The sequence below is a fragment of the Rhinatrema bivittatum genome, chromosome 4 (assembly GCF_901001135.1).
Source record: "Rhinatrema bivittatum chromosome 4, aRhiBiv1.1, whole genome shotgun sequence".
NCBI classification, from domain to species: Eukaryota; Metazoa; Chordata; class Amphibia; order Gymnophiona; family Rhinatrematidae; genus Rhinatrema; species Rhinatrema bivittatum.
This window is the reverse complement of record NC_042618.1, coordinates 240,064,777-240,079,361: the sequence shown is the minus strand read 5'-3', so window position 1 is coordinate 240,079,361 and position 14,585 is coordinate 240,064,777. Positions and strand designations below refer to the sequence as shown.

Here is a 14,585-nt window from a genome sequence, read left to right as displayed (position 1 = left end):
ATGGCGCCGGCTGAAGACAACACGATTCAATTGCAGGAGGCCGTTCCGGACCGCTGCCGTTCCGGACCGCCGCTGGACCCCCAGGTAATTTAAGGCATTTGGGGGGGGGTTCGGGAGGGTGGGGGATTTAATTTAAAGGGTCGGGGGTGGGTTTTAGGGGGTTTTAGTGTGCCGGCTCATGATTTTCACGATACTCACGATACTTTAAACACCCAAACGGCAACAATACGATTCCCTCCCCCTCCCAGCCGAAATCGTTAAGACGATCGAGGACACGATTCACATCTCTAATAGATAGTAGATTTTAATTAAAAATTGTAAACTAAGGGCTTTTCATGTATGTATGGTTGCATGATATGTCACCTGTCCTGTTTATGCATCACTTTAAAAAATAAATCAGCAAAAGGATTATAGCAATAAAATGTACTATGAAATAAAAGGCCAAAAACTATTATTATATATATGTATATAGTTTACTCCTTATTCAGTGGCTGTTTGGCTCTTCTTGCCTTGTTTCTTGTATTCTTGGAATATTTCTTGTCGCTGTCCAGCAATAGCCTGCAAGCATTAATGGGCTCTATTTGTCCTGATACCATTTTTCCATTGCTGCAATGTCCTAGTGAAATTGCTTGCCATACTCATCGCTCATTGCTCCACTGTTTGGTGGGAAAAAACCTAGATGAGAGAGCAAAAAATGTATCTTTAGTGACATGTTATAGCCACAGCTTTTGAATGCCTTATAGTTGTCTGCCTTGTTGTTTCCAAGAAATTTGTTACCAATAACTGAAAGGCTTTCCACATTGTCTCTTCCGTGCCACGCGATGAACAGTTAAATGCATCATCTCAAAGACGTTCACGAAATCTGAGGGCCAACAAAGATACCTTCCTTTATCTTGGCTTCACTTAACCTTGGAAATTTACCACTGAGGTATTTGAAGGCTGATTGAGTTTTATCCATGACCTTGATGAAGTTCTTCATCAGATCCAGCTTATGTTGGCGCATGCATGTTATAAAATATGGTTCCCGCACATACATTTTAAAATCCGCTCGCTCATGTGCAGGCGGGTCAGTTCTCACGCACGGCAACGCAAGTAGGCCTTCCCCACAGAGGCGTTCCTAGAGTATTTGGCACCTGGGGCGGATACTTCTTTGGCACCCCTCCCTCAATATATAATTTACAAATTTCCTAAACAGTGATAAAATATTTCAAAACAGCAGGCACATCAAATAACACTCAATAATTAAAACTAATAAGGATTTTAAAAATCTCCTGCTCTCCATATCTGTCATGCTAAGATTGTTGTAGAGTGGGGGCACGCATGCACACACACACACACACACACCCCAAAATATGCTCCCTCTCTCTCTCATACAAACATATATGCTTGGTGAGAGACAGAGGGAGCATGTGTGTGTATTACGGACACACAACCAGACATGCTTTTTCCATCTCTCTCTCTCACAAACACACACACACACTCACATATTTCCTCTGTGTCTCTCACACGCTAACACACACACACACACACATACACACTTCCTCTCTCTCACTCTCTCTCACACGCACACATGCAGACAAAAAGTGAACTAGAAACCACAAGCCAGATTCTGTTTGCAGTGCAACAATAGACAAGCAGAAAATCACTATTCCTCAAAACAATACAATCAAGAAATGTAAATCAATAAGAATACTAAAACCATACTAAAAAATATACATTTAAAATCAGCTGATGAATAGAATAATATTCAATAATTAGAAGCTCCTGTACAAATTTTTAAATATTTCCTAAACATTGATAAAATATTTCAAAACAGCAGACATCAAATAACATCCAGTAATTAAAACTAATAAGGATTTTAAAAATCCCCACTCTCCATACCTGTCACCCTGAGATTGTCGTGAACTGGGGGTACACACACACACACACAGACACAAACAAAATATGCTCCCTCTATCTCTCATACACATGCACGCTTGGTGAGAGACAGAAGGAGCTTGAGTGTGTGTGTGTGTGTGTGTGTGAGTGAAAGAGACAGACACACACGTTTCTTCCATCTCTCTGTCACACATACATGTTTCTTCTTTATCTCTCACACAGGATTCCAGTCTCACCCATGCATGCACGCACACACACACTCATACTCACATGCTTCCTCTCTCTCACATCCACCCCTGCTTACAGGCATCCTCTCTCACACACACACACACACACACACCCTCTCATACACATCCACAGTCACACACACCCTCATATACCCTCGTAAACACACACCCTCATACACACACACACACATACACACACCCACATCCCCAAACACCCTCATACACATACACCCACTCTCATACACCACACACACACCCTCATATATACACACACACAGACACACACACCCACACTGGCACTTATTCTCAAAGGGCCAGTCTCTCCCTTCTTCGCACTGCAGGGCCTCTTCTGCTGCCGGCTTCCGGAACACCGGCGGCAACGCTAGGTCTGTTCTTTGTTGCCATGCTGGCTCCAGGAAATGCCGGTGGCGCCTCTAGCCTCTGCCACCATAGCTCCTTGCTTTTGCCGGCAGGGTTTCCCCCGCTATGTCACCGTTCCATTCAGCTGCAGGACCTTCCCGCCGGTGGCAATGGCACCCCTCTCCCTTTTGCCACTTGGGACAGATCGCCCCCTTAGCACACCTCTGCTTCCCCAGTTCCCTCCCACTCCACTCCAATTAAGGAGTGGAGTGGGAGGGAACCTTCCTATACCCCTTCCTACTCTGCCTCCCTTTTTCCCTCTCCTCCCCAAACCCTAAAACCACTTTCCTTACCTTTATTTTTCTTATTTCGGAACTTGCTTCATCTGAATAGATGAAGTAAGTTCCACGCGCCGGCCGGCTTCCGGCACGCGCTTCCCTGGAACAGGGTCTAATGGCCGCTGTCTCGGCCGGCCCCTTCCCTGCCCAGACCCCCACCCCCCAGCCGGCCCCTTTTCCATAGCCCGGCACTTCTGCACATATCAGGGGTTAAGCGCGTGGCCAGACCAGTTTCTAAAATGCACTTGGCATGTGCATGGCCCAGCCATGTGCGTAACCCCCGGAATTTATGCGCGAGGGCCTCTTAAAATTCGGGCGTTAATGAGTAAAGGTGGTAACAAAATCTTCCTTGATTCAACAAGTGCTGGATGCTGAACACTTTTACTCCTTGACTTCTAGGAATAACTCAGTGCAATTCATATCATGTTTGATACAAAACGAGCTTTAGATTGCATCATTCATTGTTGTGTCCAAAAAGCAAGTACTGTCCACACCCAGTCATAGATTTATTCATAGATTCAGTCAAAGATGTACATTAATTATTTCTGGTTTAATTTGAGAAACTTTCTATTTTAAATTTTAAATTGTACATTGCTTAGAGAGATTATAACAGTTAAGCGATTCACAAATGATTTTAAATAAATAAATAAACACATATCCTCTGGAATTCCCAAGTCAAAGGTTGTATCTTCTAACCCAGTAGCATATCTTGAAAACTAAAGCCAATCAACAATTTTAAGCATCATTTTCATTATCTATGACCTAGATTTAGTAAAGTTTGACTACCTTCATTTCGGAAGCTTTTTGGCTGTAGACCAGAGTAAGTGTTTATGGACTTTTCATTCATGAACTTCTCCAGTTCTCTTTTGAACCCCACTATCAACTAGATCCATTAAAATGTTTTGTTTATCACACACCTACTGCGCGTGATAAACAAAAGGGGCGTGTATATTCAAATCGGAAGCTTGCCACAGTGAGGTAGCGCATACTGCAATATTTTTTCCTAGTATAAATGCTCACTTCCTGCCCCTCCTTCTTTGGTATATCACATTGGTTTATTTATATATCACAGAATGTCTAAGGCTGGCCTTAATGACAAGATACAGTATAACATATTAAATTGAGAACCTAGCTAACTATATACAGTAGGTTAACTGATAGTATAATAGTGTTATAGTGTTATGCTGGACAGAAGCAGATTCATTCTCCTGCCTTCACTCACCTGCAAGTGCATCCTCCCGTAACTTTCTCAAGAAGGCGATGCCACCTACATAAGAGCACAGGACCCTCAACGTTTGCGCATCTATTCTGATACATTTCTACGCTTGATGTACTACAGTACATGCACTGAGAAAGGTAAATGCTACCTTTGAAGGAGCTGTGAACATATGAAAAATGGCACCAGATACTTCTCCAATACTTTCATTTTTTTTCCAGTGATCTGGAAGCGAGCAGCAAGAACCAAAAAGCAAGAGCCGTGAAGCTGGCTAAAACTGCATCCTTTCCCAAGCAACAAACTACCAAAGGAGTGAATCCAGGAGAGGAAAGGCCCACCTGCTCGGACAAGGAGCTGCAACAGGGGTGCATGTTGATGCCCTAAGTTGCAGAGATAGCATGTCAAGAGGTCAGCTGACAAATCGGTCAGCGGGGCACCGTAGCATTTAAAGACAGTGAAAGGCAGGTATGTCAAACCAAGGTGGTCGACTGGCAGTTGGCCAGTAAATGAAGTAGCATTATTTGGCGACATGTTTACTCTCCCACAGGACAGTGTCCAGTGGAAACCAATGACTGTGAGTCTTTCCATTTCAAGAAATATCTAAGAGCACTGACTGTACAATCAGTCAAGGGAGTTTCTTAATTTGGGGACTGGGAGTGTTACTTTGAACATTAGGATTTTTTCGTCACTTGAATGTTTAATTTTGTTAATTAGAACTGATTATTTAATTCAATTGATTCTTTGACTGACAATTTCATTGGCCACTTACTGGATCCTGGATAAAACTAATTACAGTGAATTCTTTGCAATTGTTCTTAGCCAGTTCGTTACAATATTTCACAAGTCTGAAATGGTAGTCAGTCACAGGTATCGAGATTAGAACATAAGAACATAAATTGCCATACTGGGTTAGATCAAGGGTCCATCAAGCCCAGCATCCTGTTTCTAACAGTGACCAATCCATGTTACAGTTTTGGCTGCAGTGCAACCGCCTCACCACCAGGGGTCCCTCTAGTGCTGGCTTTCCGGACAGGCCCAGTCCATCTTATCTGTCCACTCTGTGCTCTGGGTGTGTCCTTATAACCCTGCCTGACAGTTGCCTCGGTGCTTCGGCATCGAGCTCTCCTGGGCTCCCTGCTCTAGCCCTGCGCGGCCTTCGGGCCTTTCCTTGCCTAGCCCTGCGCGGCCTTCGGGCCTTTCCTTGCCTAGCCCTGCGCGGCCTTCGGGCCTTTCCTTGCCTTGCCCTGCGCGGCCTTCGGGCCTTTTCCTTGCCTTGTGTGGCCTACGGGCCTTCTGACCTGCCTTGCTCTGCTTACGGTGTGTGGCCTACGGGCCTTCTGTGTATGTGTGGCCTACGGGCCTTCTGACCTGCCTTGCTCTGCTTACGGTGTGTGGCCTACGGGCCTTCTGTGTATGTGTGGCCTACGGGCCTTCTGACCTGCCTTGCTCTGCTTACGGTGTGTGGCCTACGGGCCTTCTGTGTATGTGTGGCCTACGGGCCTTCTGACCTGCCTTGCTCTGCTTACGGTGTGTGGCCTACGGGCCTTCTGTGTATGTGTGGCCTACGGGCCTTCTGACCTGCCTTGCTCTGCTTACGGTGTGTGGCCTACGGGCCTTCTGTGTATGTGTGGCCTACGGGCCTTCTGACCTGCCTTGCTCTGCTTACGGTGTGTGTGTGGCCTACGGGCCTCCTGTGTGTGTGTGTGGCCTACGGGCCTTCTGTGTGTGCGTGTGGCCTACGGGCCTTCTGACCTGCCTTGCCCTGCTTACTGTGCCCTGACCCAGCCTGAACCTAGACACTGCTTTCTGCCGCCTGCCCTGACCCAGCCTGAACCTAGACACAGCTTTCTGCCGCCTGCCCTGACCCAGCCTGAACCTAGACACTGCTATCTGCCGCCTGCCCTGACCCAGCCTGAACCTAGACACTGCTTTCTGCCGCCTGCCCTGACCCAGCCTGGACCCAGACACTGCTATCTGCCGCCTGCCCTGACCCAGCCTGGACCCAGACCCTGTATCAGCCATTCTTGTCTCTCTCAACCTGGAGCCACCCTTCTGGGTGGTGTTCACGACTCCTGACCAGTCGTAACAATCCAGGCTATAAGTACCTGGCAAATACCCAAAAACTAAGAATATCCCACGCTATTGATGCCAGTAATAGTAGTGGCTATTTTCTAAGTCCACTTAATTAATAGCAGGTAATGGACTTCTCCTCCAAGAACTTATCCAAACCTTTTTTAAAACCCAGCTACATTAACTGCACTAATCACATCCCCTGGCAACAAATTCCAGAGTTTAATTGTGCGTTGAGTGAAAAAAAGAATTTTCTTCTATTAGTTTTAAATGTGCACATGCTACCTTCATGGAGTGCCACCTAGTTTTTCTATTATCCGAAAGACTAAATAACAGATTCACATTTACCCGTTCTAGACCTCTCGTGATTTTAAAGATCTAGATCATATCCCTCCTCAGCCGTCTCTTCTCCAAGCTGAAAATTCCTAACCTCTTTAGTCTTTCCTCATAGGGGAGCTGTTCTATCCCCTTTATCATTTTGGTCTCCCTTCTCTGTACCTTCTCCATCAAAACTATATCTTTCTTGAGATGCAGCAACCAGAATTGTACATAGTATTCATGGTGTGGTCTCACCATGGAGCGATAAAGAGGCATTATGACATCCTCCATTTTATTAACCATTCCCTTCCTAATAATTCCTAACATTCTGTTTGCTTTCTTGACTGCCACAGCACACAGAGCCAACAATTTCAAAGTATTATCCACTATGATGCCTAGATCTCTTTCCTGGACGGTAGCTCCTAATATGGAACCGAACATTGTGTAACTATAGCATGGGTTATTTTTCCCTATATGCATCACCTTGCATTTGTCCACATTAAATTTCATCTGCCATTTGGATGCCCAATTTTCCAGTCTCACAAAGTCCTCCTGCAATTTATCACAATCTGCTTGTGATTCAACTACTTTGAATAATTTTGTATCATCTGCAAAATTTGATTACCTCACTCGTCGTATTCTTTTCCAGATCATTTTATAAATATATTGAAAAGAACGGGTCCTAGTACAGATCCCTGAGGCACACCACTGTATACCCTTTTCCACTGAGAAAATTGACCATTTAATCCTACTCTCTGTTTCCTGTCTTTTAGCCAGTTTGTAATCCATGAAAGGACATCGCCACCTATTCCATGACTTTTTACTTTTCTTAGAAGCCTCTCATGAGGAACTTTGTCAAATGCCTTCTGAAAATCCAAATACACTACATCCATTATATACTATATCTATATGTTTATTAACCCCTTCAAAAAAGTGAAGATTTGTGAGGCAAGACTTGCCTTGGGTAAAGCCATGCTGACTCTGTTCCATTAAACCATGTCTTTCTAGATGTTCTGTGATTTTGATCTTTAGAACACTTTCCACTATTTTTCCTGGCACTGAAGTCAGGCTAACTGGTCTGTAGATTCTCGGATCGCCCCTGGAGCCCTTTTTAAATATTGGGGTTTCATTAGCCACCCTCCAGTCTTCAGGTACAATGGATGATTTTAATGATAGGTTACAAATTTTTACTAATACGTCTGAAATTTCATTTTTGAGTTCCTTCAGAACCCTGGGGTGTATACCATCCGGTACAGATGATTTACTACTCTTCAGTTTCTCAATCAGGCCTACCACATCTTCTAGGTTCACCATGATTTGGCATCTCCCTAACATCCTCTTTAGTAAACACCAAAGCAAAGAAATAGTTTAATCTTTCCGCTATGGCCTTATCTTCTCTAAGTGCCCCTTTAATCCCTCGATCATTTAACGGTCCAACTGACTCCCTTGCAGGCTTTCTGCTTCGGATATATTTTTTTAAGGTTTTTACTGTGAGATTTTGCTTCTACGGCCAACTTCTTTTCAAATTCTCTCTTAGCCTGTCTTATCAATGTCTTACATTTAACTTGCCAGCGCTTATGCTTTATCCTATTTTCTTCTGTCGGATCCTTCTTCCAATTTTTGAATAAAGATCTTTTGGCTAAAATAGCTTCTTTCATCTCACCTTTTAACCATGCTGGGAATCATTTTGCCTTCCTTCCACCTTTCTTAATGTGTGGAATACATCTGGACTGTGCTTCTAGGATGGTTTGGTTTTTTTAAAACCATGTCCATGCCTCTTGCACACTTTTTACCTTTGTAGCTGTTCCTTTCAGTTTTTTTCTATTTTTCTCATTTTATCAGTTTCCCTTTTGAAAGTTTAGCGCTAGAGCCGTAGATTAACTTACTGTCCCCCTTCCTGTCATTAATTCAAATTTGATCATATTGGGGCAGATTTTCAGACTCCGCGAATAGGCCTACTTTTGTTTGCGCTCCAGGCGCAAACAAAAGTACGCTGGATTTTAGTAGATACGCGCGGAGCCGCGCGTATCTGCTAAAAACCTGGATCGGCGCGCGCAAGGCTATCGATTTTGTATAGCCGGCGCGCGCCAAGCCGCGCAGCCTACCCCCATTCCCTCCAAGGCCGCTCCGAAATTGGAGCGGCCTTGGAGGGAATCCTCTAACGCCCTCCCCTCACCTTCCCCTCCCTTCCTCTACCTAACCCACCCGCCCGGCCCTGTCTACACCCCCCCCTTACCTTTCTCCGGGGATTTACGCCTCCCGGAGGGAGAAGTAAATCCCCGCGCGCGAGCGGGCCTCCTGCGCACCGGGCCGCGACCTGGGGGCGGGTACGGAGGGCGCGGCCACGCCCCCGGACCGCCCGGGCCGTAGCCACGCCCCCGTACCCGCCCCCAAAACGCTGCCGACACGCCCCCGAAACGCCGCGACGACCGGGCTGCCCCCGACACGCCCCCCTCGGAGAACCTGGGACTTACGCGAGTCCCGGGGCTCTGCGCGCACCGGTAGGCCTATGTAAAATAGGCTCACCGGCGCGCAGGGCCCTGCTCGCCTAAATCCGCCCGGTTTTGGGCAGATTTAGGCGAGCAGGGCTCTGAAAATCCGCCCCATTATGATTACTATTGCCAATCTGCCCCAGCACCATTACCTCTCTCACCAAATCCTGTGCTCCATTAAGAATTAGATCTAAAATTGCTCCCTCTCTCATCAGTTCCAGAACCAATTGCTCCATAATATTGTCATTTATTCCATCCAAGAACTTTCTCTCTCTAGCATGTCCTGATGTTACATTTACCCAGTCAATATTGGGGTAATTGAAATCTCCCATTATTACTGCACTACCAATTTGGTTAGATTAGAGATGACAGAAAACTTGAAGGTTGTCTGGCAGGCCAAGTGTTAACTTCCACTGATTTATCCACCCCCTTAAACTTGTACATTAGAAAAATTGGCATAGTTTCTGATGCACTACAAAAAAAAATCTGCACAGCTATGAAGAGAACACATTAGGTATCCTATTTAAAAGGGAAATCCAGATTTCAACATATCAAAATATGGAAAAGAAATTCTGAATTCTTCAGACTTGGAAGCCAAAAAACATACCAATCTGTACAAACTTTCAGTCAATGTTTCGATATAAAATCTAATTATTTAAGCATTTCCCCCCTTGCTTGAGTGATCTCAGGATCACAGTGTCCAGCCTTTTCAAAAACTGCTGCACTTTTAACTCCTACTGTCATAATGTAATGCCTTAAATTTGATATTGCTTTATGATGTTTACGCTATGTAAATCTGAGGTTTCATTTTTTTTGTGATCCGCTTAGGACAAATGTTGAATTTGGTAAAATATTTAGTCAGATGATATGCTGTCTATAGTTGGTAAAGGAGCTTCAACGTCTATGTCAGCCTGCTGGAGTGAAATTTCACTAACAGTGATCTGCATATTCTAGAGCACAGAATTCAGAATTTGTGACTATTAGTTGGTGCCCAGAATTCCAAGCAGGACGTCAGAAGAGCTTTTTGCCAGTGTGGATAGAAGAAAGAAGGTGTTTAACATTTGAAAAAGAAAAAGAAGCAGCTCTGCTTTTAGGTGGCAGAAAATACCTCGGGTCGCTGTCAGCTCTCAGCAGTTTCAGTGTACGACTAAAATGGTAATTTATCAAGTTTTCTAGGCTTTTTGTACAATTCTGGTCGCCGCATCTCGAAAAAGATATAATTGCGATGGAGAAGGTACAGAGAAGGGCAACCAAAATGATAAGGGGAATGGAACAGCTCCCCTATGAGGAAAGACTAAAGAGGTTAGGGCTGTTCACCTTGGACAAGAGACGACTGAGGGGGGATATGACAGTGATCTTTAAGATCATGAGAGGTCTTGAACGAGTAGATGTGAATCAGTTATTTACACTTTCAGATAATAGGAGGACTAGGGGGCATTTCATGAAGTTAGCAAGTAGCACATTTAAAACTAATTGGAGAAAGTTCTTTTTTACTCAACGCACAATTAAACTCTGGAATTTGTTGCCAGAGGATGTGGTTAGTGCAGTTAGTATAACTGTGTTTAAAAAAGGATTGGATAAGTTCTTGGAGGAGAAGTCCATTACCTGCTATTAAGTTCACTTAGAGAATAGCCACTGCCATTAGCAATGGTTACATGGAATAGACTTAGTTTTTGGGTACTTGCCAGGTTCTTATGGCCTGGATTGGCCACTGTTGGAAACAGGATGCTGGGCTTGATGGACCCTTGGTCTGACCCAGTATGGCATTTTCTTATGTTCTTAACCCTGGATATGGGGAACACCCACTGCTTCAATGTTACAGTGATTTTCTGGGCTTGGAAAACTTGAGGACGTTCTGAGCGCTTGCTACAGGGAGACTGAATACTAACAGCACATGGTTTGCTATCTCCCATGACTGCAATGTGGGATTTACATTTTTTGTTGGCCTACATACTTTATCTTTCTTTAAGCATTAAGATATCCTAGGGAGGAGGGAAGGGAGGTAACATTCATACACACACATATGACGAGAATATTTAGTGGCATTTGTGTGTCTGTACATGTGTTAATTTCAAGATGTGTATACAAACGAATGAAGTGCTTGTCTGTGGGGAAGAAGGGCAGGTGAGCGAAGTGGTGTCAGAAGCACAGTGTTGATATCATTAAGGCATTCTGATTTAAGGACCACAATGACGGACAAATCAACCAATTCGTGTTTAGTGATGGTTTAGCACATTTTTGTGATCGCAATCTGAGTTTTGAAACAAGATCCTTACTCACCATTTTTGCATAGAAAATGATATGAGAACAAACCCTCTCCCCCCAGGAGTCTCTTTCTTGTGAGGGTAGCTTGCATTTCAAAAAGGAGACTGCAGTCACAAAAAAGGGGCATAAGCCATGGCCCAGGATGTGGATTGCTAGGACAGAATAAAACTGGTCCATTTCAATTCAACAACCTATTCATGTACCTAAATGTTCTTCATGCAACCATTATAGCAGCAATTAAATATGTAGTACAAATCACCCTCTCTCTCTCTTTTCTTCTTTAGAATAATAAAATACAAGATTTGGTAAGCAGGATAGAAATGGCTTCCCAAAACCTGTCCCAAGACCTGAAGACGATTGGACAGAAATTCCTGAGTAAGATTCAGGAACTCCCTCAGTCAGGGTTCTTCAACATTATTGCGTTTACCGTTCTTCTTCTGTTCATAGGTAAGTAGTGCTCCAGATACTAAGGAAAGGGTTTAAAGGGACACATGCCACCTACAGGCCAAGGACCAGATATTAAATATACTTAATTTCAAAGAAACAATTCAAAGAACATGTTCTCATAGATCAGTGAAGTCTGCTGTTTAGATGATGCCTTGGATTTTGATACGATTTGGTATTTTGTCTGCATGGATGAATATGTTCTTGGGAAATAACAGTCAAACTAGTTCTAGGTGAAAACATTTTAATGGACTAACTCAGTACATCTGGGGCTAATTCAGTAGCCTGGAGAGCATAGCTCGGGAAAGCTAGTCACAGACGTAATGAGTTAGTTCAATATTTTGTTGACCTAATTTCTACATATTCACGTGAATTAACATTGCGACCACAAGATTTTGCTAGGGAAATAAGTAAAGGCCTCCATACACATCATGCTTATGCCACATTACAATTTTGTCTAGACTTTATTTAATGAACTCCTTTTTCTTATTAAACTCTAAACCAAAGCTCCCCTGCTGAATAATGCTATGAGCTTCCTGGGATATTAAGTTCCACATTTAGCCTCCCAGGAACTTTAGTGATCTTGCCCCTCTTCCAGCGGAGTGCAACTTGGCTGTTACTAGCATGGAAGGAAAAATTATCACCTCTCCCCCCACCACAATTCAGACAAAGGGACTGTGGAACTGGCTACCAGCAGCAGGTGTGATATAAGGAGAAATGGATGGTAGATCCACAATACAATGGGCACTGCCCAAATTTTATGCCCGAGGTTCAGTGGGAATGGCACAAAAGAAAGAGAAAGGAAAAGCTGCCCTGAAGAGCACCAGAGTGTATTACACGCTGCCGACACCACTCTGTGTGTTTTAGAGGGCAACTTTCAAAGCCATTTATGCAGACTAATAGTGATTGCCACGTGTACACTGGTTATCTGCAAGTTGCCCTACTTCAATTAAGGCCAACAGAACAAGGAGTGTTCCGCAATGCTTGTACCATTAGCCTCATTTAGGGGAGGTGTTCTGGAGGGGTAGGGGAGGAGAATGTTTGGAACAGGATAGAAAACTAGCATGTTTAGATTATATTTTCAAGTCTACGTGCATTATTTTCCGAAGATGTTCTTACCTGGCACCAAGAGCAGTTGAAAGTGTCCGAGTACTTGATATCCATGACAAATTTCAAAATGACTCTCACTTGCCCACAAACTTAAAGGTGATGCAGAGTCCTTGAGTAAAAAAGGCACCTACAGATTTGGTTCATGCGGAGAGTGTGAAAACTGCCCCCTTCCGCCCCCCACCCACCCACTAGCCCTTTCAGCTTGAGTTTATTGAACAGAGACAGCAGTAATGAAATTATCCTCTCACATTTCTGTCTCTAGATGCCCCAATATGAAGTTAACACAGGCAGCAGCATCTTCTTGCTGCTTTGATGGCAATTAACCTCTGTTTCCAGTAAACCAGAGTTTCTCTTTGCATGTTAAACAGAAGCTGATCAATTGCTCTCTTCTCCCATTCCTCTTCCTAGTTGCCGTGCTGCTGATGGTTGTAATCGCCTGCAGCTATTACTGTTGCGGGGTTAATAAGAAACACAGGCTCATCAAGGTTGAGCCAACCCCGGATGTATGAAGACCCACAGAAGATGTTCCGAGGAAGCAGCTGGTCCTACCTGCGTGGGCTGGCACTCAAAAGAACCAGTTCCCTACCACCGTCCTCCAATCACCACCGTTATGTCAGCTCATTCAAAGTCACCTTAGTAACACCATTCAACAGAAACAACTGGTGAGAGGGGAAAAAAAAACAAACCCAAAAAAACAGAGTCTCGTTGGGATGTCTGCCACAGTCCGTCTTTAGACCCCCAAAAAAAGAGACTGCTACTTTCTAAATGACTATGCGCAAAACAAAAAACAAACATTAACTTAGCATCCAAATAAAGAACTATAAAAAAAAAAAATGTTAAAGATACTGGAATAACTGCAAATAAAACCATATTTACATTTTCTTTGATGACAGCTAAAGAAAAGAACAAGCAGACACAAACTGTGTGGAGGAACCAAGGATGAATTTTATATCTCTGTCTTCCACTAGTTACATTTTTCACTTTACTATTTCAATCCCTTATCATCGGATTTTTTTTTAATTATTTAAAGAGACTGGAAATACATTTTATGGACATGACAACTAAAAACAGGATCACCTCTTTCAGTTCTGATTGTGGGGAGAAAAACTACTTTTTTCAGGAGATTGCAAACTAAATATTTCTTTTGAGATTTGTTTTATGAGGAATTCCACAATTTATTGTTCCTACTGTGTACTGTACAATTGGCAGTACTTATATTTTTATTGGTAAAATGGAAGAATTTTAAAAATATAAACAAGTTATGGATGCTAAGATCATCCTTACAATGTCATTTACTATTTCAATCCCTTATCATCGGATTTTTTTTTTAATTATTTAAAGAGACTGGAAATACATTTTGGGGTAGATTTTTAAAAAGAGCGCGTTCGCGTACTTTTGTTTGCGCACCAGGCGCAAACAAAAGTACGCTGGATTTTAGAAGATACGCCGGCCCATAGGCCGCCGGCGCGCACAGAGCCCCGGGACGTGCGTAGATCCCGGGGTTTTTGGAAGGGGGCGTGTCGGGGGGCGGGACCCGATGACGCGGCGTTTCGGGGGTGGGGCGTGGCATTTCGGGGGCGGGACCGTGGTCATGGCGCCGGCCCGGGGGCTTGGTCCAGGCCTTCGAACCAGCCCCCCGGGTTGGAGCACGGGGCGCACGTAGATTTACGTCTGCTTCTCGCAGGCGTAAATCTACGGACAAAGGTAAGGGGGGGGGGGGGTTTAGATAGGGCCGGAGGGGTGGGTTAGGTAGAGGAAGGGAGGGAAAGGTGAGGGGAGGGCGAAAGAGAGTTCCCTCTGAGGCCGCTCCGATTTCGGAGCGGCCTCGGAGGGAATGGTGACAGGCTGCGCAGCTTGGCGCGTGCCG

At 44.2% G+C, this 14,585-nt stretch overlaps 1 protein-coding gene across 1 annotated transcript; it reads left to right on the top strand.

Annotated features, from left to right (window-relative positions):
• The first annotated feature begins 9,752 nt into the window (after positions 1-9,752).
• On the top strand, positions 9,753-13,287 carry LOC115090613 (small integral membrane protein 5-like). Its single transcript, XM_029599957.1, has 3 exons — positions 9,753-10,054; positions 11,449-11,611; positions 13,127-13,287. The coding sequence occupies exons 1-3, from the start codon at positions 10,052-10,054 to the stop codon at positions 13,225-13,227; spliced, it is 267 nt and encodes an 88-aa protein (XP_029455817.1). The 5' UTR covers positions 9,753-10,051; the 3' UTR covers positions 13,228-13,287.
• The last annotated feature ends 1,298 nt before the right edge of the window (positions 13,288-14,585 follow it).

Coding starts and splice junctions, on each gene's coding strand:
- LOC115090613 (XM_029599957.1), top strand. Junction 11,612..13,126: donor CGTTCTTCTTCTGTTCATAG/GTAAGTAGTGCT, acceptor TCCTCTTCCTAG/TTGCCGTGCTGCTGATGGTT.